We start from the raw sequence: 27836 nt of genomic DNA, 5'->3' as shown, positions 1-27836 counted from the left end.
AACTTATTTTAAACTAAATTATCGCTTACAACGCAAAAGTAATGCAAAATAGCTGATTGTTTGCTCACGGCGGATAATGTCTTTTGTGTCACACGAGCTGAGAGTAAAACTGCTTTTTCTGCACTTTTGCCGCTGTTTTGTCGTTTTCTTCATGTAATTACTCTGCTTTCATCACTTGATTAGTTTTCTCAGTTTTTTACGTCTTTATTGTTTCCCAAAATTGATTCTAAAAAAGATACGTAAGAGGTAAACGAAACGAAAAGCTCCAGTTATTAAATATCCGTATCATATGCCCGAATAACTTCATTTCCAGTCCTCGTTAGAAAGTGGTAACAGATATTTATCAAGTTGTAAAAGGGATGCTACGGTAATATCGAGGAAAGCACTATGCTTGAAAGCGGAGGGGGGATTTTGTTATAGGGGAGAAAATTTTGAAACAGGGAAACAAATGTGTAAGTATTGGGATGACCTGCAGAGCCAGTTTGTGAAATGATCAGTGTTACTGGTTAGTATTCGAACAAAAAGTTTCGAATTATAATTCGAATTATTCGGAGTGATTGGGGAACCCGAGTTGAATAATCTGAGAAATCAAAAGATTTGATAATTTGAATGTTCGAGTACTCGTGAATGAAAATTTGAACATCGATGCCCTCATGGGCTGGTTATGGTTCCATCTGCTTCTTTCTCCCCAGATATTCTTTCTTGACACCAAAGAATAGAATTTTTCTGCGGATGCAATTGTCGGACTTTTTCCAGACTCCATTTTATGGTGAAGGTTTTAATTCCTGAAAGGAGAACGTGCACTTCTCCAAATTTCTCTTCTAAGGCGTTTCCAAGGGAATGTTTGCTCATAAATTCTTAGAGGGGATTCAGTTTCTCTCGCAAGTAATGCCCCTTCGATTTGGTTAAGCACGTCATTTTCCACTTGAAGCCCTGAGGATTGGTATCGCTTTGCCATACGGTTCACCTCTACGTCATTTAGGATTAGGAGATGTGGAAAGGACGCAAAAGCGCGTTCATTGAAAATGAGACCCAATTACGCTCTAAATCCCCGTTTTTTTAACGACTGCCATAAATTGCCAATGCTTTCTGCAGCTGTGCAAGCTCCATCAGTGCATCCGAAAAATATCTGGAAGAAAACTCAAAACAGATGTAGAAACGGGGAGCGGCTGGAAGAGTCACGCAAATGATCGTTTGATGAAAAATTGGGAATGAGAACGCAAAAGAGCGGCACAAAAAAGGCTGTTCTCCGTGGATGAGAAGCAAATTTTTTTTTTTGAAAAATTTAAAAAATAAATTTGGATGTTTCCAAAAAAAAGGAAAACTTGAAAGTATGTGGAAAAAAGGCATACAGTGGCATACAACCCTTTTTATTTTTTTTTATTTCACACAAATTTTCACTTGAAAACCTTTGAACTTCTGGGCTTCTAAGGCTTGAAACTGTAAAAACTTCTCACTGTTGTAACGATTCCAGAAATGTTGCTATCTCAGCCTGTAAATTTCTTCTCATAAATTTTTCAAAGAAGGCTTCTAAAAGTTGAGATTTACTGGAAAATCCCAAACGCTTTATACTGATTATTTGTTCGTTGTTTTTTGATATATCTTTTTATTTTTCTCCTTATTTATTTATTTCATAGCTATTCTGTGATAGAATTTGATTTTAGCTTGTTAACAGCCTCGGTCGAAACCTGCGCTGTATTTGAAAGCATTAGTTATGAACTGTAAAGTATACCTTCATTCTAGATACTCTTCAGTTTTTCAGACCTAGGAGAAACTTCATGACTTAACTAAGTACCGAAAAAAATGTTGGACCATACTCACATAAGATTGTCGAAGGAAATGAAATTTAAGGACGAAATCCTCCAGATTCGGTTTGGGAAAACGACCGAAAGTTCTTCAATTCGAAATAAAGGCAGCTCCTTTGAAGCATTTTCGCCTCGAGCGCAGCACATGTGCCATTTTTAAAAGGTTATCGAGTAATTATAAAAGATGAAGTGCACATCATTGATCAATATCCATGGGGAAACGGTTACGCTCCAATTCAGAACCGTTTGATGTTGATGAAGCCCTACACTGACTTCTGGAGAGGGGAGGGGTCCGGCCAATGTGTCAAAAAGCGTTTTCGACCTCTCAGACAAGTCTGGAACCGACTTATCGACTCCGGAGGGATGAAAGGTCTGCTTGGCACGGGGGCGGTTTCGAACCATCCATCGTTCGTGCAGTCACAGCCGAACCTCTTGCGCCCTCGATTGCACGAACCCGCCCTATTGTTTAATAACTGGTGTCGTTACTGAGAAATGTCAAAAATGTTCCACTAATTTCCGGAACTTACCCTAGCACAGCTAACGAAGAGATCACAATTTTGACTATGCAGCCCTTATGCGTGTGAGAATCCTAACAATTCTCTTGTTCATCATTCAACCAAAATGACTCCATGTGGGACACGACACGTGCGACTGAGGTCCCACCTGAATGCATCCTAAGATGCAAAGAAATCACCACTTCTTAAACCACTTAAAAATGTAAGAAATCAGAAAAATAAGCTAAACAACGGGACAATTGAATTTATCCGTAGATTATTTCGTTTGTATGAAAAAAAAATGAAAGTTATGCAGAGCTCCTATAGAATTCTTGGAATGGAATTTTTTCCCAAAATGGTTCCGAAAATGAGTACTATTTTGCTGACAAATGAAAAAAAAAAACAGATTTAAGATTAAGAAAAAAGACAAACTGCATATAAGAATTAGTTTTTTGCGCTCATTTGCAAAATACTTTGCAAAAATTCTCAAATGCCCATCTTTTCCTCACTTACGTATTTTCGGAAAAATTTTCCATAGTTGTTCTCCATATGGGTGGCACAGATTTTTCAAAGTTTCTGAGTTACTTTCGAAGTTGATTTTCAACGTGAATTTTTAAGAAATTAAAATTAAATGGTTAAGTTTTTCTGTTGAAATGATTTTCACAATAAGAATTGTTAAGCAAAAAAAATCGAATGCCCTTTCTCTGCGGAAAAATAATTTATGCGTAGTTTTCTCCTATGTTAGTTGTGGAAACGTTAGTTAGTTTTGCGAGAATCATTCTTTTACTCGCGTTTTCTGACGGAGAGCTTCTCCAAATGAAAAAAGGGACAAATTTTCTGGTAATTCAGAATTTTTGAGGTTCCCGCTGTTTCACCATGGTAAAAAATTTCCCACTTACATAAACTAAGGGGAATTCGTAACAGGAGAGAATTGTAACCCTTTGTGTGTTTTGCCATCAGGTTGAGTGAGAGTCCAACGCTTCTTGCACTTGTCATCCCGATGTCCCATCCATGGTCTCCACGAAATCTCTAGGGCTGCAGAATGCAGCACTTATTTGTCTGCATTGTTTTTTTTCATTAAAAATAAATGCAATGTTCCATACATATGTAACTGCACTTCAGAACATACTTTTGAAAAAGAAAAAAAAATTGACAAGGATTGTTCCTTCGATGTATTTTGTTTTCTAAGTTTGAAAAATGGAAAGAAACGAAATATAAATCATTTCCCTTCCATTATTTCTAATTATGAGCGTTCATCTAATATTTAAACAATGTTTCGTTGCATTACACATAATTGCGCAAAACTTGGATTTTCAAAGAGTCTTTTGTGACTTTTATCGTTATTTAATATTTATAGTTTATTACTGTAACTTTATCTTTGTTTTTTTTTTGCTAAATGAATTGAAACCAATGCTTACATGTTTTTAAATCCCTTTTTCTTAATTCAAAATCTTTTTAATTCGTCAGGAAGCTTGGAGCCATTTTTGAAACAAAAATTGATTCCAAGAACTCTTTACCAACTCCACTCAACTCTCGTTTCTCTCATGTAAACGAAATCATTTGCAGAGTAAATCTATTTTTTTACTCCTTATTTTTTTCTGATTTCTTAAATATCGAAGTGGCTGTAGAAGTGGAGATGTCTTTATGTTTCCTAGGATAAGTCCGCGGAAATTTCTATTTACTACACTTTATGTGTGTATCGCTGCCAAGCACCCAAATCCAGACATTTTGTGGTTCGAATCGACATCTGTCGGAATCAAATTGTGATAGTTTTAACCATAATAAATTCTTAATTTGCTATAGTACTACTTTTACAACTGAACAAAAAAACTCAAAACACGGCATGTATGTACGCATGTGTCATGTGAATATCTCGTAAAAATACTATAATAGTAACTTGTGTATTAATCAGGTGTGACGTCTATGCATATGCCAGAGATGTTTAGCCGTAATGAAAGAATTTCGCACGAAACACTCAATATCCATTCATTGTCCTTTTTCAGATCTATTCACCCGATCGTTTCCTTTTATTTTATTGCTATTATCGTTTGTTATCTTTACATTACAATTCTATTTCGTTTGCTATTACGAATGTTAGTTTTGCTTAAACAGATGGTGGAAAAAAATAGGTAAGGATATCATAGATTTTTTCACCATTTAAAATCATTTCGCTATAATCATACCCGCATTTTTATTTGCCAGGTTGTTGCAAAACTCCATCGACGCCCACATTCGGCTCCTGCAAATCGCTGATTTTTTCGGCGAAAATATGATTTGCCCTGCAGAATCCATCTTACAGTACGGTCACTGATTCCAATTTGAATTTAAACTGCACAGCGCCAAACACGGCGGCACAGACTGCGGTATCGTTTGTGGGACTCTTCCTACGCGATACGCAGTACGCGCAGTTGAGGACCGCATGGTTATTGTTCAATTATTGAGCTCCTGTTCCAAGAAAAATAACCTAATGTAATTTTGCGTCACGCGTTATTACGGGGTCTCTTCGATTAATATTGAATAAGCCGGCGGAATTCAGCTGAACCGTCGTTATCACTTCTCAGAAAGAAAAGAATCCAGAACGCAGATACGCGTTGCTCTAATGTCCACGGTTCCATGGTAGGAGCTTATCATAAAATTCTATGAAACGAGGAATGGCTTATTACACGCACGCTCCTCCCTGGCTTGAGTTTTTCAAAAACATTTCAAAAACACTTCGTTTCCGCGTCGCACCCATTGCTCTAGTGCACAGTGGACGAGTTCGCGGTTGTCATGTGAGTATGTCTTGAAATGATGATGCTCGACGCTCGACTCGCACGCAGTCACAAATCATGCACCAAGTGCGTATAACAGTGACATTTCTTTTTTAAGACAGGGTAAATACCACTTTTCCCTTGACGTTTGATCTAATCCTCAATGTTGAACCTAACGTTTTTCTCCGCAACAACATTTCCTTAAAAATATTGGATTTCCATTATGCACTGTTTTATGGGCTGAAAGCGAAACGCAACCAGCTCTCCATGTATGTGGCCGTTGAACGTCATTCGATCGTTCTTTCTTGTCCCGTTACCCGGAGCTATTTTGCGTGCTGAAGCCATTCTTCAATGATGACAGGTTACGGTAGGGTGTGTGTGTATGTGTATTGGAGACGTAATGCCATTCAACGATATTCACTGATGATGGTTCTATGGTCCTGCCCGTATAATGGCTAGGTTTTCCTCACTATGTAAGTCCCAAGTTTGAAGACTTCTTTGGATCTTAGCATTGTAGAGTTGAAACGTGCACCACTTTTTCTGAGCAGAACCAGGATTGTTAATCACCCCTATTCTGGATAACGTGCCGGCGTCATCGCCTTCTTCAGAGCCTGAAAAAACAAAGACACGTAATTGTAATTTGTAATTTATCCCCTCAAACGCTTCGTCACACCACTGGATAATGTGGTTTCTCATTGTTTCTTCCTTTTCTTGTTATGGTTTTTTCTTCGATTCACGCAGTTTTTTTTTTTGGCGGAACTTTCTTTAGGGGAGTTCATACTTCCGCCTCGCATTAGCGTAACCGCACGTTTTTCAGCCATTTTTTTCATGGAATATTTGAATTTGAAATGATTTCATGCGAAGTTCAACTAATTTGAAGACATTTGCCTGGAATTTTTTCTTAACTATGCTGGAAATGGGGAGAACATTGTTAACGTCTACACTTTGCATGGTAACGCAGATATTTTCGCCTCTTGTTGTTTTCTGCTGTCTATATGCGAATCATATTTTCCGCCTGCCTGCGTCTCTCATTAAATCATACTCCCTTATTCATTTCTTTCCTTCTCCTTATTTTTCTGTTTTGAAATCATATTCTTGTTTTTAACACTCGCGTTTTTCCCTCTTCTCCGTCCTCAATTCGGTAGCGCCATTGTCATTTTTCCCTAATGATATTCATCAGGATCCTAATCACAGGCTTATTCTCAATAACGATTACAGTATCAGGAGTCGGAATAATTAGTTTCGTTTTTTTTTTAATTTGAAAGAATTTGAAATCGAAAAATTTTCATTCATTAACCAGGAAATCAGACAATATGTTCATCAAATGACTCAGTAACACTTTCCCATCTGCGATTAAGAAGGGAAATATGACGCCCATAGAGTTCGGGGTTTTGGGAATACAAAGAAGAGGTCATTTTTGACATCGCTTGAGGAACTGTACTTTTTGCCCGCTAAAAAGTTAGACATGGACAAAAAATGATTATCAGTAGACTAATCGGAAGTTGGAACTCTGTGGTGGATGAGGGGATACTTCCAAACCTAATCGGACAGTTTTTAATTTTTTTAAAACACGTTGAAACACAAAGCAGCGTAAGTAGGTGAGGAACCCATTGGTCGAGTTTTCTTGTGTAGCCGAGTTTGTGAAGCCGTTTGCGCACCGTCGATTCATCTCGAAGTGCTCTGCCATTTCAGCAGAAGTCTGCTACGGTCCACTCTCGACCAGACCACGGCTTCCTTTCTGGTCTCAGTTGGCGACGTGCCCCGAGGCATGTTTCAAGGTCACCGTTGCCTTCTCGAAACTCCTTGAACCATCGTTGAGCACCCCAAATAGTGACGGTGCCTTCGCCAAATCCAATATATAAATCCAATCCAATATAAATTCAAATGACGGATTCTGTACCCTTCAGCCCGACTTTGAAGCCAGTAGGCATTTGCAAATCTGTACACTGGACCGAGGCATGATCCTAAGTAAAATTTAAAAAATACAAACAAGAAATAAAAAATCAGTCGTTACAATAATAAACAAGATAGTAAGCAATGATAATCAACAAAAAACTTTTAAAGTACAAATTTTTCATGAAAGGTGATCCAAAAAAACGAGATCAAGTATTCCGGTACATGTAGTGCTAATGGCAACGACAATAATAATTGTAATAAACCTGTAAATTTCAGAGGACAGCTTTGTTTCCAAAGGATGAAGGTTCTGCTAGTTTTTGGAGCGGTCATTCAGCTTCTATTAACCTTTATAAATAAATTCTATGTTATCGAGAAGTCAGAGGGAACCAGTAAACTGCGTAATCATAGTCTGTTTTTCTGTAGCTTCCTACGTAGATCCGCGGATCAGATTAGGAAGTAGCTGTGCACCCGAAGATGAAATCAATAACTAAGCTGGATGAGATTTACTGCATTACTCCGAAGAACTACTCGCGATTTCTGTATCAAATCATATAACTTCTCCATAAAACAAAATTTATTCAGGCGTAAACAACTCGCGGAAGAACGCGAGAAAGAAGAAAAACGCTTCAAACAAACTATGGCAGCAGAAGCACAGCGAGCTGAAGCGCTGCGTATCGACGAGGAAAAGAGGTAAATTTTGTGTGGAAACTCGTCCGAAGTCCACCTATTGATTGCATTACACACCCTATATAAGACATTAAAGGTTGGAGTGTTTTGTGTTGATCACTCTCTTTGAAATGCGCAAACTCGTCCGACCTCAGTTCAGCGCCCGTATCCAGTATTATTTATCCAACTGGATAAGTGAACTCTGGCGGATAAAATGGACTGAATTGTATGTGTTGTTGTCCAATAAAGATTTGTCCGCCGATAAATATATCCTGCAGCGGAAATACATATCCATTCGTTCAAGAATTGGTAATAATCATCCAACGAATGACTAGGTCCTGCAACAAAGTGGCATTGTAATAAGTTTGCAACGAAGTGGCATTGCAATGAGTTCAGAAAATCAAAAGAATAATGTTCGTTGAAATAAGAGGCAAAAAGGCGATTATGATTTCATTTCTATCCTATTTATCCTTTCGAAGTCAAGAAGACTGGACGCCTGAGCAATTTCGAACCATCGATCGTGTAATCCAGCGAAATAAATCTCCGAATCTAAATCGCCCTCAGAATTTCTATAAACTGCAAATTAAAATCAGCTATGTGCACTATATTTCAGAATGGCAGCTGCGGAACGTGAACGCCTCGACGCTGCGATCGCTACGCGACTATCACGCGATGGAGGCGGAGCGATGATGGACACGCCCACAACTAGCATGTATGACAGATGACCGTTTAATTCTGTATATGAATGGCAACGTATGCGCCATATTTAGGTCTTCCGGATCGTCATCGGATTCGATGAAACCAAAAGGGAAATACGATCTATCGAATTGGAGATATGCTGAACTTAGAGACACTATCAACACCAGCACAGGTTAGATGGGTACTGATTCGAACTACGCGAACTACACAACATTGTGCGTAGGTGCGGGTCCTGCCCCAAATAATTCGTCTGCCACTCCTTCATATCATTTGTAATAACCATCGTATATTGCTTGTAGCAAGGCGAACTTTGCCAGCCATATATAAAAAAAAACTTGACTCACTCCGTTCTAAGGCTCAAATTTCATGGAAATTCTACCGTTATTTGGGAATTTTGGAGAAATCGGTGGGAAATAACTCGAATAATTACGAAAACGTAGTTGTTTTACCTGTTCTTTTTTAGATTAGAAAAGCATCGACTACTTTGACAACGTCTTTCTCCGTTTTGAAGTGTCCGTAGGAGTGCTTGCATCTTCTTCATAATATGATTTTTTTGAACAGCGCTTGAAGAACGACTACCATAACAGATAATGTCAACAGCAGATAATTTTCGCTTTGTTCCTGAGAATATTATACCTCTTTGCTTTTGAAGCTGATTTATTACCTTATGATTTATTTATTACTTACTTAGATACTTATGTAGATACTTAGATGGCCCATCTTCACTGGACATGCGAGTTGTCATCCAAGATGTTCTTAATTTTCGTAAGCGACGTTGACGAAGTTCTTAAGGCGTATCCAGTTGAGTTCTCAAGTGGTCCATTCGCGTAGCGAGCACATCACCCCATCTCGTTGGCGGCCTTCCTGGAGAGCATTTAGCATCTCTTGGGATCCACTATAGCGTTCTTTTAGCCATCTATTGTAAGTTCTTCTCATAATGTGACCGGCCCATCTATGCTTTGCTTTCGATGTATATTCCGCTGCTTCGCGAAGACGGGGAATTGCTCTGAAGTCGGAGTTGTGAAGACCGGCTGGGTGTTGTGTGCGCCGGTTAAACTTCAGAAGGCATCTCTCAAGAACTCCGTGGGTAGCTTCGTGGACGCGGCAGCGGTGTCTGGCCACGTCTCTGATATGCAACAAAGCGCTGAAAGAACTATTCATTGAAGCCCAAGGAATAGTCGTATGACGAAGTTTCCACGATATGGGAGCATTCAAGTTGTACTCCGTCTTTTCATGAACTGTGTCTTCTTCCGGTTTATTCGCAATCCTATTCTGTTCCCCTGCTCCGTTCAATTCCTTGAGCATCGTCTCTGCATCATTGGTACTTCCTGAAAAGAGAACGACATCGTCCGCAAAACGAAACGTACGAGAGGGGTCTTCCATAAACACATATGCTTCTTTCTTCCTAAGAAAGTGATTTCATTATACATTGCAATGCAGCTGTGAGCAGCTTCGGCGATATAGTATCGCCTTGTGGTACCCTTTCCAATAGATATGGTGATGCAGCTGTGGAAAAGCTGTATAGTAGTGGTGCAGCGATCGTAGCAATATGCATATATCCTCACATATAACCTTCAGACCTTGATCGACCAGCACACATATGACTCATTCAGACCTTGATCGACCAGCACTGACAGTATTGCATTTGTTTCTACGATGTCCAAGGCTTTTCATAGTCGACGAAGGTCAGGAGGCAGGCGATATTCCCGGGAAACATCTACGACCCCCAACGGTCTGGATATGGTCCATGCAGCTGATCCCTTGATCATCATCCATCGTTCTAGGTATCCATGAATACTTTGAACAAGACAGAAAGTATATCGGACGGTATTTCCGGAGGTCCTCTATGTCACCTTTCTTATGAATAAGGACGGTTCGCGAGGTTTTCCACTAGTCAGACACAACACAGTTTTCTACCTCTGACTAGTGGAAAACTGTGTTGTGCTCCGCTATAATCACATGAAACGGATGGCCATCAGCACGAAGAAAGTCTTCTGATAAAAAAAATCAGGTACAGAGGCTGTGCCAGGTTTCATGTTCTCGATAGCGACTCACTTCCGAAGAGAGAATCCGTGGTGGAACTTCACCAGTGGAAATGATCGGAGTCGACACAGGACTTGACGAACGGAAAGGTTCAAGTAGAACCTCTCCGATGATTTCCATCACGACGACAAGAGGCGCGGATTCCATTTCCACTCAGCAAGACTGTTAGCGGGATATTGTATTCGTGGAGATCCCTGCAGCCGGTCCCTTCTTTAGACACTTTCTTCTTTGTGCTGCTTCCAGAATCTTCTTCTGCCTATATTTCGTAAGATCCTGCAACGCTTCTCTGCCGCTAGTGTTTGCTTCTGACCGCTCAATGTGCGATGCATTCGGATCAAGCCTCAAAGTGCTTCTTTCCACCAATTCCTTTTTGGTCCTTGAAATTTGATCCAGTTTTGTTGTGCGCGGCTTTGAGGCGCGTTCAGCATAGGAGTCCTTCGAGTAGCAGCTAGAGGTTCGAGTTTGGTCCTCCTCATTGTCTCAGTCACCGTGGGACAAGAACATATCGGACAGTCGTATACAACTTCTTTCATCCCTCGTTGCAGATGGCAGATGTTCTTTTCCATCGTGTGGCTTAGTCGTATTTTTGCATTAAGGAGACGATGATCAGAACCACTGCAAAGTGATGGTACTACCGAGACGTCAAGTAAACACCACCTCCGGTTGCTGAGTATGTTTCGATCTCCGCACGAATCGCGCCATTTGGCGATTTCAATGTCCATCAACAATGATCTTTCCTCATGAAAAGAGAATTTCCATGAAAGAGGCGAGCGGCGGACAACAGCCCGGCGAGACGATTGCCATTTTCATTCCGGTCCCCTAGTCCAAATCTTCCAATCCTGTATTCCTCTTCTGTGGCCTTTCCTAGTTTTGCGTTGAAGTCTCCAACAACGAATTTGTAGAAGGACTTCTCGTTGCGGACTACTTCCTCCAGCTCCTCGTAAAACGCGTCCAATTCGGATTCATCAGCTGCTGATGTTGGTGAGTAGCAGTTGATGATACTGATGGGTTTTTGGCGGAGGCGAAGAACGACCAGACGAGATGAAAGAATCTCGTGAGAATCAACAGTATTGACGACAGATGGGTGCATAACACAACCAACACCGCCTACATTTCGCGACGAAACTTTCCCTACGTGATTGACGAGCGTTATTTGTACCGTTATTTGTCTGTCGTACGCAGCTGCTTCTACTCTTGGTCTCTCGCAGAGCTATCAGTGAAATTTGATACGCTCTGCTGCTCTGAGAAGGATATGTAGGTCGGGGTCTCTGGAACCTGTTTTCTTGTAAGTACAAAGTCTGAGACAATCTCCATGGCAAGTCGTGCACGTGTCACCTTACTCCAGAGTCAAAGACCAAGATATTTGATCGTCTCTCACCGGTTGCCATACCGTCGACGTTTGACACGGCAGGACCCAGTGTCCAGAGTACTGAGACAGATACACTTCCTCACACTAAGCAGCTCTGCCATGGCGAGCCTAGCTGTCGCCACAGGACGTTGTCCAACTCATATGTATCAGGAGTCACTTTGCGACGTTTTGCAAGGACAGTTGTAAATCTTGGCACTGCTTTACTCTTATCTAGGCTAACGATTCCGAGAACTCGCAATGTCGGAAGTGTCGAACTCCTTCTCAGGTTGGAAGACCCTAGAGGACGTACCTCCGTTGTGCATCCGTGTTCGGCGCCCAGTATCACCTCCACGCTACTATGAGGCGCCAAACCTTTGTGGATGATTTATTGTGCTTTATATTGCAAATCAGCAATACACATCAAAGATTTAACTTAGCCTAAGTAACACTCTCATATTGGAGCTACACTATATCTTTAGAGAACTGGATTGAAACTGCAATCGAATAGGCATTTTTCACGCGACCTCGTCCGAATTGCGTGCAAACTCATCCGAATTACGTATGCACCCGTTTACACTGCTTGTAAACTCGTTCGTATTATGTGCAATTCAAAATCACTCGAAATCTGTGCGAATATGAATTACGAGCAAATTATTGGGTCGGTGCATAGCTATTGCGGCCTTCGTTAACAACATTTTTCTTTTTTTAAAAACTGAGAACTGAAACTGAAACTGTTTCATTCTATTTTTTCTCATTTAAACCCCAGAATCATTCCTATTAAAAACAAACATTCGTTTTCATTCCATTTTTAAAGTGCTTGCCGAAAATATTTTTTTTCTCATTTAACGAAAATGCTATCGAAAATCGTATCATTTGCAATATTATGCTCATAGAAGCTATCACTTCGAGAAAGTTTCACGTGCAACACAATCATAGTCATGCACCGACCCAATATATGCAAACTAGCCGAATTACGTCCAGTCTCATCTGAACTAAATATTTCAGTGCATTGTTGTGGGATCATTGGTTTGTCTATGATAACAAAGCTGTTTTTTTTTCACGGCAAATGTTCTTGGTGCAGATTCCATACCACAAGAAACCATAAAATCCGTTACTACTTCCACTTTTTCGTTTCCACCTTTATGATTTTCGATCCCTTTACCGGGGCGTCATTGTGAATTCATTGCATAATTTCAACGGGCGAATGTGTACGCAGAGGCCCCAGTGACTTCGATGTGGAAGCTATAATTTGTTTTATGGAAATTGGATAAAAAAAGCCCATCTGTCTCAATGTTGATCCAAAGCGAATGATGATCACAGTTGATGCTACAATGAAAAGTTGCAGCGTTACCGTAATTCGTCGATCAATTAATCGTTTGTAATTTTCAGATATGGATCTCCTATTGGCGTGTAAAGAAGAGTTTCATCGTCGTTTACGTATCTATAATGCATGGAAGTCGAGGAATCAAAGTGAACGTGATACGGTCACACAGAGGGCTCCAAGCGCTGTGTACGCAAATGCGCAAAGTAAGCGAAATTTCTTGAATAACGTACGTAGGTTTCACTTTCTTGGCCTGAAAGTTTGTGCATAGGTGAGATCAACTGACACTTAATTGCGATTTTCTAGGAATTTTAGAAATAGCACTTAGATGCGCAGGAGAGGGGCACTGTAACTACTGTTTGGTGTTCTTGTAATCCATGATGTGGAATTATAAGCCAGGGTAAACAAAATGATGAATGTGGCCGCCAGCTAGTTGGATAATCCATGGTGAAAGTACTGCAATTTTTGGTGGATACTTTATGCGATGAGGTTTTCATGGTACAAAAATGTTCCTCGAACGTTGCTGGACGTTTCGGGCCCGTAGCCCGCTCATCTCCAGTACACGAATCCAGCCAACGTATAAATTCGACGTTTAGTTTCAGAACGCACGATTATCGCTCCACAAGTGAATCCGGCGTTAACCATGCAGAGATACTTTAAAGTACCGTTTTCACGTCCTGCTGATATCTATAAAACTAACAATGGTGAGAGTGATGATAATTTTTTCCGGATGATTTGTTTCTTTCAATCATAGGACAAATTCCAGATACTCGAGTGCTGCAACAGGGACTATGGTACGCACATTTCAATGGTCAGTGGATTCAACGACAAATTGAAATGCATCCGAACAAAACACCTGTTCTACTAGTTGCTGGTTAGTTTTTTTCCAACTGGATCCATAAAACGCTGCAGAATTTTAACGAGTTTCCCGGGAATTTGGTTCCTTGCATGTTGTGGACCGGTGTTGATGCTTGAAAGCGGTGCAGCTTTGGGAAGATAAAGAGGCGGGGGCTGCTGTGATTGGTCCGTTCAACACCACGCCCTCCCCTTGCACTTATCTGTATTAAAGGCATCACTCCACGAATCTGGAGTGGTGCGGAATTCAGGTGGAGAGTTCCTATGCGGAGTCGTAGATTATGGAGAGGAGGGTGATTCCGTCCATTTCTTCCTAACTGCCGTGAAAAAACGGCCCGGAGGATGCGGTCTGTGAACAAGGCTGGCGCGCTCCAATCGAACTCTTTGTGGAAAATAGCGCGCCGGAACGCTCGAATTCGTGGGGTGATGCCTCTAACTGGTACTGTTCATGATCTAAACCAGCAGTTTACCACTTACCACTAACGACTGTGGCCGTACGCAAAGGATGTTAGCTATAAAAATGTTGCACGAAGGCATTCAATTTTACTGTCTATCGGAACTCCTGGACTCATTTGAGCAAATTCCTTTAAAATACGCATTCCAATCAATATGCAACTGCTGTGAGTTCATCACGGGACAAATGCTACGCTCAGTCGACGGTCGTAGTCGTATCACATTAGGTTGAGTCTTAATTTACTTCCGCCCAGGGACATGCTACCTATTGTTGCTATTTACTTATTCAACGATTTTCCTAAACAGGGGATTTTTGTAGTCGCCATGCCGGCAGAACTTCGGTTAGGCCTTAGACAGCAGTCTAGTGTTGTGTACGTTACGTTCAAATCTTTTTTGTTCACCTTGAAAATGGAGAATCAAAAAATACACTCACGTCATGTGATGTTTTGAAAATTCAAACGAAGTAATAACGCCGTGGTCACGGCTCAAAAATACGCATTACGTATGGTGATGGAGCGATACCGACCGGGCAGTAGAAAATTGGTTCTTCAGATTCTGTTCTGGAGTTCTGGAGACGTGAGCTTGAATGACCACGGGGGAGGGGGATTTACGTCAAAGAACGGTAGAATTAGCATAGAGCCTAAAACGTCATATAAATATTTTTTGTTGAAAAATAAGTGTATAGGAAGTTATTTATGACTCAACCTAATAATAAATATAGACCATTGCGACTCTCCGGTGATAATGTAATCAATTAATAATTGAGTTTTCTCTGGAAAGTACTACTAGTAGACAGTACTTCCTAGAGTGAATCCTAAATTCATCCATGCTTTGTATTGAAGGCAAGGACACACTTTGGATAAAACAGTGGCCTTACCAGTTTTGCTTTGAAAATCCTCCACGATGAAGATGTCCGCTGATAATAGAGAGTTGCAAGAGTTTCTCGATACCGATGAACCAAGTACACGCGATGGCGGACAGCTTTTGTTCTTCTTATTCCCCTGACGAGCGAAGAAAGTCTCAACATGCTTGGTGCTACCTTAATGACATTAATAAATTTCATAATTTTCATATCCGATAATATATTTCGAATTGTTGTTCCCAATAATTTAAGAAGTTCTAATAAGTAGCCAATAATTTTCATTTGTTAAAAGGATACCTCATCTTATAAATTGGGCCCGCCGTAATTTTCTTAATGATCTATTTTTGAATATTTTCGCGGACTCGGCGCAGTACAAGCTTATTTATTGTACTGAAATCCATAAAAAAACTCAAAAGTATTCTACCAAGCCAATTTCCTCATGCTCCTACAGGTATGAATTGTCCCCCCACTTTTCTCACACCAAAACTGTAGTACATTCGTGCCAAAACGACTTGAAACCCGTGGCAGTTGCGTAACTGACTGCACTCAAGGTGGCGCAGCGAAGCCTGCGAATTAGATCGAGATGGGACCCTGGCCATCTCACTCATCTCTCTCGTACGAGTGGAACAATGGATCCACCTCGACAGCGATTGCTACCTGCACCGCTTCGAACGCAGCCACGTACACAACTCATCTTCAGGTCGTTTTGCCCTGGCTGTGTCAGATTAAAGACTGCATGGATTTTAAAGGCAGCGTGGGAAACGACCTTGGTTCCCATGAGGTACAGTAGAACGCGCCGCATCCACGAGCGAGCGGTCGAAGATCAATGAAGTCTTCTACCTATTCAAGTAAAGCCAATGAATAAGCTGCTGGGGGGACCGGGGCGTGTACAACCAGGCGCGTATGAACGTTAGGAACAAATCCCGTTCCTACTCCTTTTTACAGGACGACTAGGGGACATTGAGCGGGACTACGCTCATACGACCTCAGTGATGAAAATGCACGGTAAATCCAATGTCGAATGTAAACTGTAAAAATCGAGTGATTAAAGGGAGGGGGATTCAAGACATTTAGGGGGATTCAGCTTAGACCTAACGTTGCTGCTGTTTCAGGCCGAGACGATCTGCATATGTGCGAGATCCCACTCGATCAAACTGGACTAACCCGCAAAAAGGGCGCCGAAATCCTCGAATCCGAATTTGAAACTGTCTGGCAGCATCTCGGCGGCGCTCCATTGCAAAAATGGCGACCCTAGGAAGGAGAGAAAGAGAGCGAAAAGAGGCCGCTTCGATCTTTTCCTACCGTAGTCACTTGTGGCATTTCATGCACACTACGTCGCTTATAGATTAGTCCCTTTTCTCTTCCTCTTCGTATCACACTAGTCCTCTATTGTATTATTATTATTGCATCTGTGATTGAAATGGGTCGCGTCAAATATTCATCGGAATTTCTTCGTAGATTACTTCCACTTCATTGTATACAAACAAATTTCTCCATTGTAGCCATATGTACTACATACTAGATGCATCCATTACAGTACTTGAATTGTAACGCCCATCTTTTGTACGGTAACTGTCATACCCTCTTCAATTTTTAACGCTGTAACTTCGTAATTACAGCCTTCACATCACGTATGGCATTTGCGAAAGAATAAATCCTGGGACATATCAGTAGCTTTTTTCCGCTACAGTAGTTTCTACTGCAGTAGGCTATGTAATTTTTTTCCATTCACAGAATACTGACTTTTTTAATGGTGACTACTGGATTGTACATATGTAAACAAGTCGCTCAAATCTAGCGCGTCGCTTTATGTATCAAGGTCTCAAAGTTACTGGACCTAAAGCAGTAGAACAATTCTGCACTTCAGCTGTTGTGGAAAATGCGGCACATGGTCAACACGGTCCAAAATTTGGCCGCTTTCCGTGCTCCATTCCTTTGTCGCGTGTCTGTATTACATGCGCAACGGTGAGACACTCCATTCAAAGGCAGCGTACTACGAAGTTGATGATATTCAAAATTCTTCTCAAGAAGAGAGTGAGAGATAGGCGTAAAGATTAAAAATAGTGCGATCATGCTTAATTCTAAGTAGTTATCCAGAAGAACTGTATGAGAAGCGGTCTTCTCGGACCTTTTCTTCCTATGAGGCGGCTTACAACGTAACACGTCTGCGAGAGCACGCATGCGTCCTGCGTCCGCTTATGAGCAGCAAAGACAGCGTCAGCAGCCTTTTGATTGTTCGCAAATTCCATTGCTGGAATTTTTGCTGCATGAAGTAGTGAATTCTGTGGTTCCTGGAAAGGAAGTTTTCAAAAATTTGCCCCCAGTAGTTAAATTAGATCTCCCTCACTAGAGGGATCACAGCCTGTTAGTCGCGAGGCTACATGGCGCGTACCCGGGTGACCGATAGGGGGTTAATCGCGGACCAAAAGCGGCCTTGTGCTTGCCCAGAGACGCAGATAGATTTAGGGGATGGACTCCTTGTTTGTGCTGAGCCAAGACTGACTCATGACATCCCGCACGCCGGCCCGGCCAAAAGCTTGCAATCAAGTGACTGGGAGGTGCAAGGGAGACGGTTTGGAGTCCCCTTCAACAAATAAGCTCCACATGTCCACTCCGCGGCAACGCAAGTTCTCCCAAAAACTCATGGGACTTGCAACCTGCCCATGGGCTTTAATTTTTTTTTGCATGTCGCAGTAATAGAAAAGAGTCCTGATTTCGAAGGAAAGCCTGGTAAGGTAGCTCCAAGATTTACGGGGTTGCAGGAGTCATATAGGCTACCGAAACGGAAAAGGACTAAGATGACGATCTGTGCTTAACCCACGTATGCTTGCATCGGAAGCGGCCATTGAGGATCTGATGACACAAGCCAAGAAGATTAAATACGACGTCATCGGACTGACCGAGACGAAACGACGTTACCCTCATAACGCCGTATATGAAAGTGGAGAAGAACTGTTCTTAGGAACATGCGACAGTAGAGATGTTGGTGGAATTGGCGCCCTCGTCAAAACGAGTATGGCAGAGAACATCGACTCTTTCGAACAACTTACTACCCAAATTCAAACGTCTGCGGATGAGAAGATGTGGTCCAAAACCAGCTTTGATTTTGTCGCTCACGCTCCAACATCAAGCTACGAAGAAGAAGAAGTCGAAGCTTTCTATATGGACCTGGAAAAGTTCTGCCAAGAAGATCGTGCCTTCTACAAGGCCATAATTGGTGATTTCAACGCCAAAATTAGCCCCAGAAGAACGCTTGAGGAACTTCCCATCGGGACCCACAGCCTTCAATGGAATGACCAGGGGGAGAGGGTCTCCGAGTTCATCATGACGACCAAGACCATCCATGGGAACTCGCAATTCCAGATGCCTTCCTCTCTACGTTAGACGTGGGAGTCAACCGCTGGATGGTACCGTAACTAAATAGACCACATCATCGTCAATAAAAGGTTCTGCCTGACGAGCGTTGCTGTTGTGCCAAAGTTCTATATGAGATCGGACCATCGCCTCCTCCGAGGAAGATTTTCCTTTACAAGGAGAGAAGAGCAAGCGGTCAAGTCTAGAGAGCGAAATCCCAGAACTATCGTTAACTGAGATTCGCTAGATTTAGTTTTCGGGAAGATTCCGCAATGGACAACATCGACGAGGAATATGACCGGCTCACTGAACACCTTCACACCTGCACGAAGAAGGCTGAGAGTTTTAAAACCACCAAGAGACGCCTGTCTCTTGAATCTCCTGGGCTGATACGCCAGCGTGGAGCAGCACGAGCCGCAGGGAACCAAGAACTCACGTCCGAGCTCGCAAGGCTTTGCAGAGAGGTGATAAAGGAAGACCTTAAAAAGAGAAGCGCAGAAGCGCTGCCTGAAGCTGCAGAGGCGAGGAAAAGCATCCGCTATGCCCGTCGAGACCTCCAATCGCAAGACAAGGATGACTGCTCTCCGGAACCCGAAGGAAACAGCTACTGCATCGAGAAGGGAGATGGAGAAAATCATATACGACTTCTACTCTGACCTCTTCAACAGCCATGCCCACTTGCCTCCTTACCATCTGAGGGAACACGGACATGTCACTGCAGAGGTTTTCCCTTCCGAAATACGACATGCTTCATGTCGGTAAGAAATCGTACGGCATCCGGTCCCGACAGAATAAGACCTGAACACCTGAAGAACCTTCCGCCAGTGCTCATCAACACCCCGGCGAGGCTCTTTACACGTTACCTGTCGGAGTGCAAGGTTCCTATACAGTGGAAGACTAGCAATACCGTGTTGTTGTATAAAAAGGGAGATCCACATGACATTGGCAACTGTCGCCCAATCTGCTTACTGTCCGTCATCTACAAGCTCTTTTCTAGAGTGATCCTTAATAGGATTGAAAAAGTCTTGGATGAAGGACAGCCTTGCGAGCGAGCAGGGTTTCGAAAAGGATCCAGCACGATTGATCACATTCATACTTTCTCGAAACTCATCGAGGTATCACGAGAGTACAAGATGCCGCTCTGTCTCACCTTCATCGACTTGAAGAAGCCCTTCGACTCAGTTGAGACGGATGCGGCCGTAGAAACCTTGGACAACCAAGGTGTCCCTACTCAGTACATAAAGCTACTTCGTGAGTTGTGCAGTAACTTCACTACCGGAATTTCGCCATTCTACAAGAATGTCATCATTGACGTGAAGAGGGGGTTCGGACAGGGTGATACAATCTCACCCAAATTATTCACATCCACCATCGAGAACGCAGTGCGAAAGTTGGGATGGGACGACATGAGGGTGAAGGACGGTCGGCAGCTACACCATTTTTGCTGATGACATCGTACTGACAGTACCTGGCATAAGCCAAGCGGAACGAGTGCTGACCGAATTCGACGAAACATGTGGACGCATCGGTCTTCAGCTGAATCTGCGAAAGACGATGTTCATGCGGAACGGATGGGTCTCGGATGCCCCATTCACGCTCAACGGAGCGAACATATCCGAATGCAACAGCTACGTTTATCTGGGTCGGGAACGGAAAATGATGAACGACGTGACCCATGAGCTGTGCAGGAGGAGACGAGTGGTTTGGGGAGCGTATAACAGCATCGAGGATGTGGTGAAGAGGACCAGGAACATCCGGCTCCGTGCTCACTTCTTCAACACCAACGTACTTCCTGCTTTGTCTTATGCTTCGGAAACCTAGGCATTTCGCAAGCAGTAAGAAAACGCGGTGAGCTCCACTGAACGCGCAACTGAGAGAGTGATGGTAGGAGCATCCCGTTTTAAGCAATTGAGGGACGGGATTCGAAGTTTTCTCCTACGTCAGCGATCGAAGGTTAGAGACGCCGCCGCGTTTGCCAAGGAAAGTAAAATAAGGTGGGCCGGACACGCGATGCGCTTTAACGACAAACGTTGGACCAGAGCCGTGAGCGACTGGGTTCCCCGCGATATTAAGTGCACTACAGGAAGACCGAAGACCCGATGGTCAGATTTCTTCACGAAGTCCTTCAAAGAAAATTATGATGCTCTTCGTGTCCCACTTGAAAGGAGGAACTAGTGGGCGACTCTGGCACACAATCGGAACAAATGGAAGAATCACTGACGCCCTCTCGACCAGTTCGATGGTCAACGGGAGTTAAGGTGACTAAGGTGATCAAATTAAATTAGCCATCTCGCATTCATAGATTCGCCTTTATAGACTTTTTATGTTCTAAGTTGAGTTCGTCGGAATTTAGATGAAACCTTTAAAATAATTTTGGAGGTTTTATTTTGTTTTAAAAGAGAAGATACACATTATAGTTTGTTTATAGGGAAATAAACTAGCCGTCCTAGGATTGCTTTGGAATAAACAATGGTTTCATAAAGAAAACTATGACCATTTTGTGGATTGAATGAGACACATATGGTCTCGTCAGACCCCAATCACTAAGCGAAATAAAAGGCGGATCTGAACAGCTTCATCCGAAATAAGGAGGAATCTTCGAGGTCATTTTCATGTGGGCATAGGATCGTTCGATCGTCCGATTTTTGATCGACGGACCCAATCGATCAGTCCCCACTGTCTCTTTTCATGTTAACCTCTTTGGATCCGACTTTGTCTAGTTGCTACATATCCTACCTCGGCGTAGTTTGTACGTAGAGGAGCAGGGAATTCCGTATCGTCACTTCTAACATATTGAGGTAAAGGATAAAGGATAAAGTGTCTGGCGTTAATCAATCCGCCTGGGATGCACCCCCGTCCACTTCAACTCAGAATCGGTTGAGGTTTTACGAACGTGTAACTGGCCTATACAATTGGGGCTAGCCGACGTGTCAAGGCAGTGTTTTTATCCTCCCAGACGACGTACCAATTTATCAATCCGTAGGGATGAGGGCTTGGTGAGCACTAGGGCGAATTCGAACCTCTGATCGATCGTGCAGGAAGGATTCGAACCTCTAACTACACCCTCCCCTAACATTTTGAGGTAACGAAGATAATTCGATACATGAGTGCCCCGAATTGTCGTCGACGTATGTTACCCAATATGTAATTACTTTCTAATCGCCATTTCTGACAAAATGTGACCATGTTGGTGGGTTCCTTTTTCCTCATTCTTCTTCTTTTTTTCCTGAATTAATAATTCGAATTGTACTTTGCTGTTTATTGTCATTTCTTACTACTTTTCTTCGTACATATGAGTTTTTTCTCGATTTAACGATTGTTAGCTTAGCGATGGAAAAAACAACGTACGATATCGTAGCATGAACCATCGCTCTGTTTTCAGCGATATTTGACAGTGATATTCGGAGATATGGCCCAGCGAGGTCCAAGATAAACTCTAACGATTGGACTTGAGTATGTCTTTTTTTTTCGTATTTGTCTGAGGTATTGAGACATTGGAATTCCCTGAAACTTGTGGTTGTGCAGACGGTTTCGCTCGAAGTGGGGCCCTCACTAGCTATTAGGTTTGTGCGCAATTAATTTCGGAAACGAACCGCATACTTCAAATTGCTATAAGTCAGCTTAAACACAACTTTACTAATCGAAATAAAAACCATCAGAATCTACACATCTTTTCCAATATCATCGTAATAGATTATAAGCCTTTATTGTAGATCAACACAATTATTGAAAGCACTTTTAACATCGTCTGAATTAGTGAACTGTCGCGAATGTGAATCAAGAGCTCGAAAAAAGTGATATTTTATTGGGGAAAGGTCTGGGGAAGACGGTGGGTGACGGAGAACTTCTATACCCAAATGGATGATTTGTGCGGTATATGGCTTTGCGTTATTTTGCAGCAGAACAGACCCTCCTCTAGTCACCACTGCCGGCCATAATTTTGCAACTTTTCATATATATATATATATATATATATATATATATATATATATATATATATATATATATATATATATATATATATATATATACTCTAAATCACAGCAGTAGGACTAATTGTCTGTCCTGGTTGTAGCACCACCTAACTGCAAGCATGACTTTTTGGGGGTGAAGATTGGATTCAGGAAAAGTGTTTGGAGGAGCATCCTTGTGTACCCACACAAATCCACACTTCCTATTATCGTAAAGGATCCACTTTTCATCTATAGGTATAATACGACTAAGAAAAGGTTCATTTTTCAACCGAATCAAAAGGTTAGATCACCTGCCGTGGCGTGCCAAGTGCTGCTCACGGGTCAGCACCTGAGGCACCCACTTTGACATCTTCTTCGCCTTGCCAATTTCCGCCAAATGTCTAACTATTGTAGCATGATGTACGCCCAGGTGTTCTGCTAACGTCCGTGTGTTAGTCTCCGGATTCCACGGCTCTCTCCAGATCTTCATTATCAAGCGACCGCGACCCCTCGAGAACAAAATCGCCAGAAGCGACTTTTTTTAAACCAGAGCTCCACTGTCCGTTCCTAGGGACAGTCTGACCCAAAAACCCTGATAAGGTTACGAGATGTTTCTGCCGCGGAGTGTCCCAATTTAAATTCAAAAAGCATGATGACTCGATAGTCGCGTCGGTTCATGATTTCTGAGAGCCCTGGAAAAGGTGGACTGAAAAAAGATTATATCTATATATGTATTTGAAAGAGAAGAAAAAAATCTACAAAACGGTGTGTGTTGTCTGCCTTGACACGAAATAATTTAGGGTAAAAAATTGTTTTATTTAGACATACCTCAGAAACGAAATTAATTCTGCACCAATCTAATATAATCGTACTGCAAAGATAAGTAAGGCAGTGAGCGACACCTTGAGCATAACCGCCTACACAAATGCAATACAATTCCGATCGTTTTTATTTGAATATACAGTCGGAGACACTCATGTTTGCCCGAGCGGTTGCGACGCGTCAATAGCATCTTTTCTAGCTGTAACTCCTCATTTCTATGCTCTCCCTTTCGCAATCGGAAGCACGTAGCGGTCATTTGGACAAACACAAGTACCTTCGCCAATATATCATGTAGTTAAATACAGTCGGGTCAAAACGATCTGATTCTCGGTGCATTTGATTGGTGCGTAAGCGACGCGGTGGAGCCAGCGGCTGGAATCGAGATTTAACCATTGCTAGCTTCACTCGGACTGAGTAATACTAATGAATTCGCCCTAACTGCTACGCTCCAACGCCCCTTTTACGCACTTGCCACACGTTTCACGTCGTTCTGACCCAACTATATCTTAGAATATCCCTGCCAGTGATGGAATGGTCGTTCATTCGATAATGGGAATTCTATCACCGATTTATCCTGCTTATGACAACTACTTGTGTTTATTATTACGTGGACGCAATTTCCGGACAGTTGTACTTGCTACGGTCATGCCCCACGATCGGTCGGGTTCGGAGGAGAAGGATGAGGTAAGCTGTGCTTCTACTGAAGCAGGTGGACTTCTTCACACACCTCCGTCAGAATTCCTTCTTTTTAGGACAGTGTGAGAGATAACGTTCGTAGTGTATATTTGATGGCAAAGCAATGGAATATTGAAGGTTTGGAACGCCACGCGCCACCTCGGTATGTCGTTGTGTCAGTTTGCTGCTGGGTCATAATTCCCCGTAGAGCAGAATTGTTCGTGGAGTCCAACTCGTTTCAGGTCCGTGTATTTCATGCCAGCCGATGGAAGCAGAAAGGTAGAGGTCATTTCGTAGATTCTTATGATCCATTTTGATGTTGCATTTGTTGTCTCGTACAGTAATCTACAGTAGTACTTTAGAAGACAGGGCACTCGCGAGGAAAACATAGCAAATATAATGTGTCAGCGAAATCACACGATGAAGAATGTGTGCGCGAGAAACGGAAGAGAAAACCGAAAAAGGTCGGTTGGGTTCAGTGTTTGCGGCGAAACACGTCTTCATCCACCATTATCAGGAGGACAACTCGTCTTTTGACTTCTTCTTTAGAAAACAAAAAGCAAAAGGATTCGTAGAAAAGTGAAAACCGAGAAAAAGAGCAGCTCTTCAGAGGAGAATGTACGAGATCGAAACTCAGGAAGCAAAGAAAGCAAAGAAGAGAAAAAAGTGCGATTTTTGTGGCAGTTATCCGATCATATACTATCCTTTTTAACTTTAGGATTATGCAGAGAATTCGAGTAGCGAGAGGGTTAGTTGCAATTTCGTAGAGCTCGTCTGAGGAAAACGAAACAATTAGACTGATTTCAGGCACGGAAACATGAAAAGCGAAAAAAAGGGGCAAGTAGGAGGAAATTATCGAAAGGAAAGGTGCGGTAAAAAATGTTCATAGTTAGCCTCAAAAAAGTACTTTTTTTGGTTATCAGCTTTGTAGAATTTGTAGAATCAACCTTTGAAACCAAAAAAGTCTAATTCTGTCGAGATAGTTGGTAGTGGCGAAAATGACGCGAAAGCAGATGACGAAGATGAGCCAGCGGTTGGAAGAACGGTATAGTGAAGTTTTGTGGAACTTATGCGGGAAGAAGACATTCTTTTTATGAGCAAATTGCAATCTTAGTGTCATTGTTTTAGGATCTATCGGCTAAAAATTTGCAGCGTGCAATCGAGCTAGTGAATCGACATCGTGAAGCTGAGCGCAGAAAGGAAGAAGAACGTCAGCGTCGAGAAGCCGGCGCCAGTGTTGAGGTGAAGTTTTGTTGGGTTTTTTTTTTTGAAAAATTTGCTGTTTTCTCATCCCCGAGATGCCATATCAGAATTAGGGATTTGTGATCCGACTATAGTTTGAATGGCCTAGTAGGGCCATTCAAACTATAGTCGGATCAAAACGACGTGAAGCACGGCGCAGTTCCGTAAGTAGCTGCGCTCGAAGATGTGCGGCGGACCCTTGCTATGCTACCACTGCCGCTACAGTTCAAAACCGCTAGCTCCACCGCGCTGTGTGGAACGCAGCCGCTTACCTAACTCCACCGAAATTCATGTCGTTGTCGCATCGTGGGATATTTTCTGGACGAGCTGTCGCGTGACAATGCCAGTGTTGCGAGTCTTGCGAAAGAAACAGGACAGCTCGTCTATTCCACATGTTGCATCTTCGTAATGACTCCGCTATAACCGCTTTTCTTTCTGACACGTCGACAACTTCATTTCCGAAAAGTATTGGACCCGGAGGACAGCGATTGTTTTCCTTACAGTACCAATAAATACTGATAAAAAATCGTAGTTGTGGTTCGTCGTCGGGCTGGACATTTTTTTTGCAACCAACATGAAATTCATTAGCTACCGTATTCTTTTTAACATTCAGGACAGACGAGGCAGGGACAGGTTTGCTCATTCAAGGGAGCACAAAAATAGGCAATAGATGGTAAGTTGAAAAGAATACGACAATCAAATACGTTAAATTTTCTGTGTATTTCTAGCCGCCACTCAAAGAAAACACATCTTCACAAGTGCAGTCAATCGATATTTCGCAAAAATTTTGATCTACAGCTTCACTGTGAATTTATACGTGGGAATAAATGTAGACAAGTGTTTTTGAAACAAGTATTGATCGAGACGAGTAGGACTATTGCTACAATTCCTACGAATTACGCATGGGCAGAGCAGCGGAACTACCGCAGGGGAATCATATGTAGGGTATGAGGTCGGGATTCGATCACAACTTAGAAATCATGAAACTACTCGATGCGCTCTCTGATTTAACAAAAGATAAGTGGTGGAGAAATTCTGGTGTTAAGTCAGATTTTAGTGAATTTTCTAGCATTAGAGTGCAATATTTTGGAAATAGTACTTTGAACAGCAAGAAGTCCCTTTGCAATGTTGCGTTCGAACAAATTGACGACATTTGTTGGAGTCGCCCGTTGTCGCTTTGTAGCTGCGTGATTTACGAGCGGCCCATTAGGTATTCTTTCTCTAAACCGTACAATATTAATGAGTGCAATCGTCGACATCAATTAGGATCATTTAAAACCACTGACTAACATGGGAATAGATTGTGAATTGCTGATGTTCGACAAGATTGAAAGGAGCGCAGGCAACGAAACAGAATGGCCTCCTTCATCCCGCGAAGAATTTTAAATTTTCATTGAGTTGGGGAGATAAATCTTTTTATTGGTTTGTTTGAGCTGTAGCCAAGATTGGTGTTAACTTTATTAACGGCTAACGTTTCGGCGCTTTCGTCAGGTCCTGAAAATTGAAAGCTAGGCACCGGCCGAGGTGTTGTCCTGTGAGTTTGCTTACCCTTTGAATGCTTTCTGTACGGTGCTGAGCCGCTTGAGAGGAAAATTCACTAATGACTTTGATTTTTTCCAGGCTCTGACGATGGTGATAACACCGAAACGTTAGTTGTTAATGAAGATCAACAAAATCTTACCTATTGTTCAAGAAAATCAATAAAAAGCTGCGTTTTCGGTTATGCCAAGATATGCCAAGATTCAAGGACAGTCGAAAATGGATAATACATGGATAAATCTTTATTCCTCGTTTTATCTAAACTCATATCTCCGCAATTTCCCTTGACAACTACTTAAATAGTTCTTTTCTAAAATTACTGAAGTTTTAGTTTTATAATTACTATGTAAAAATTATAGCAAAAAATGGAAGGGAGTGAAGGTAAAAGAACGGTGAATAACTTCTCATCAGTTTTTCAAATTCCAGAAAAATCCCGTTCATAGTTTGTCAGTGTCGTACGCAATCGTACGCGCAACGTCTTACGTGGATCTCAATCCGATCAGGTTAGTCTGGTCGAATCGTTTTTATTCACGTCTTTTGAGAAGAGAGCACATGTAGGATATGTTTTCAGCCTTCATTTTTAATTTTTATAATGAATTTGGACTAGGACACTTCGCACTTGGGACTTTGTTTGATCTCCTCTTTTTCATGCTGAATTAACATGAATTTCTGACCTTGTATAAATGTCTATATTCACACAGAGGTACGTGTTTAGAGAGGATGACAAAACGCCTTCCATGGTGCCAGTTCCCTACCGCCTCTCTTCTACCCCTGAACTGCTCGGGTGACATCAATCCGCTGGCATTGTGTGCGCGTGATTTGCATGCGGATGGCGGCTGCGTGGTTTTGATTTAGTGAAGATGAATGACCTGAGGAAGGTCCTGCATGGAAAGAAGACGGTTGTCAGAAGAGGCGAAGAGGTCAAGCGTGGATTAGATCGGCCGCTACGCAGCATATCTGAGCAGACAACAATCCCGCACACGGACAGCTGCACAAGCTGCCAATGATTTATCGTGTGCTGGTCATCGCTTACTGAGAAAGAGCCCTAGGGTCTTCACA

At 42.2% G+C, this 27836-nt stretch overlaps 5 protein-coding genes across 10 annotated transcripts in view; all 5 read left to right on the top strand.

Annotated features, from left to right (window-relative positions):
- The window catches only part of RB195_005387 (uncharacterized protein), a gene marked incomplete at both ends in the record, with an annotated part of 47888 nt that extends 31441 nt beyond the window's left edge, over positions 1-16447 (top strand). For 2 of the 3 annotated variants that reach the window (XM_064177844.1, XM_064177842.1), the window contains 7 exons: positions 7528-7635; positions 8225-8323; positions 8382-8482; positions 13091-13228; positions 13625-13726; positions 13789-13896; positions 16305-16447. In XM_064177844.1, the coding sequence (XP_064034946.1) occupies positions 7528-7635; positions 8225-8323; positions 8382-8482; positions 13091-13228; positions 13625-13726; positions 13789-13896; positions 16305-16447 (799 nt within the window). Of the gene's footprint in view, positions 1-7527; positions 7636-8224; positions 8324-8381; positions 8483-13090; positions 13229-13618; positions 13727-13788; positions 13897-16304 lie in introns of all 3 variants that reach the window. The other variant, XM_064177843.1, reaches the window with a different exon arrangement.
- Positions 16448-18015: 1568 nt separating this feature from the next.
- Positions 18016-18576, top strand: RB195_005386 (uncharacterized protein; the record flags this gene model as incomplete). The annotated part of the gene is made up of 1 exon (XM_064177841.1): positions 18016-18576. The coding sequence occupies one exon, from the start codon at positions 18016-18018 to the stop codon at positions 18574-18576; it is 561 nt and encodes a 186-aa protein (XP_064034945.1).
- Positions 18577-18818: 242 nt separating this feature from the next.
- On the top strand, positions 18819-19202 carry RB195_005385 (uncharacterized protein; the record flags this gene model as incomplete). The annotated part of the gene is made up of 1 exon (XM_064177840.1): positions 18819-19202. The coding sequence occupies one exon, from the start codon at positions 18819-18821 to the stop codon at positions 19200-19202; it is 384 nt and encodes a 127-aa protein (XP_064034944.1).
- A 96-nt stretch (positions 19203-19298) lies between these two features.
- On the top strand, positions 19299-20367 carry RB195_005384 (uncharacterized protein; the record flags this gene model as incomplete). Of its 2 annotated transcripts, none has more annotated exons than XM_064177839.1 (2): positions 19299-19968; positions 20012-20367. In XM_064177839.1, 2 exons carry the CDS (start codon positions 19299-19301, stop codon positions 20365-20367), a joined length of 1026 nt encoding a protein of 341 aa, XP_064034942.1. The 2 variants fall into 2 exon arrangements, with proteins under 2 accessions (XP_064034942.1, XP_064034943.1); XM_064177838.1 differs by having other exon boundaries at positions 19680-19870; positions 19965-20367.
- Positions 20368-20750: 383 nt separating this feature from the next.
- Positions 20751-27004, top strand: RB195_005383 (uncharacterized protein; the record flags this gene model as incomplete). 3 transcript variants are annotated; one of them, XM_064177833.1, is made up of 14 exons in its annotated part: positions 20751-20804; positions 23832-24005; positions 24074-24159; positions 24239-24281; positions 24359-24460; positions 24546-24662; positions 24715-24744; positions 24804-24863; positions 24937-25041; positions 25125-25238; positions 25368-25402; positions 25852-25911; positions 25967-26178; positions 26859-27004. In XM_064177833.1, the coding sequence occupies 14 exons, from the start codon at positions 20751-20753 to the stop codon at positions 27002-27004; spliced, it is 1338 nt and encodes a 445-aa protein (XP_064034939.1). The 3 variants fall into 3 exon arrangements, with proteins under 3 accessions (XP_064034939.1, XP_064034940.1, XP_064034941.1); XM_064177835.1 differs by lacking the exons at positions 20751-20804; positions 25368-25402 and having other exon boundaries at positions 23871-24005; positions 24239-24275; positions 25852-25871; positions 25909-25911; positions 25967-26043; XM_064177834.1 differs by lacking the exons at positions 20751-20804; positions 25368-25402 and having other exon boundaries at positions 23871-24005; positions 25852-25871; positions 25909-25911; positions 25967-26043.
- Positions 27005-27836: the final 832 nt, after the last annotated feature.

This window comes from Necator americanus, chromosome I (assembly GCF_031761385.1).
Source record: "Necator americanus strain Aroian chromosome I, whole genome shotgun sequence".
NCBI lineage: Eukaryota > Metazoa > Nematoda > Chromadorea > Rhabditida > Ancylostomatidae > Necator > Necator americanus.
Note: the sequence above shows the minus strand (reverse complement) of the source record. Positions and strands in the feature narration are given on the sequence as shown.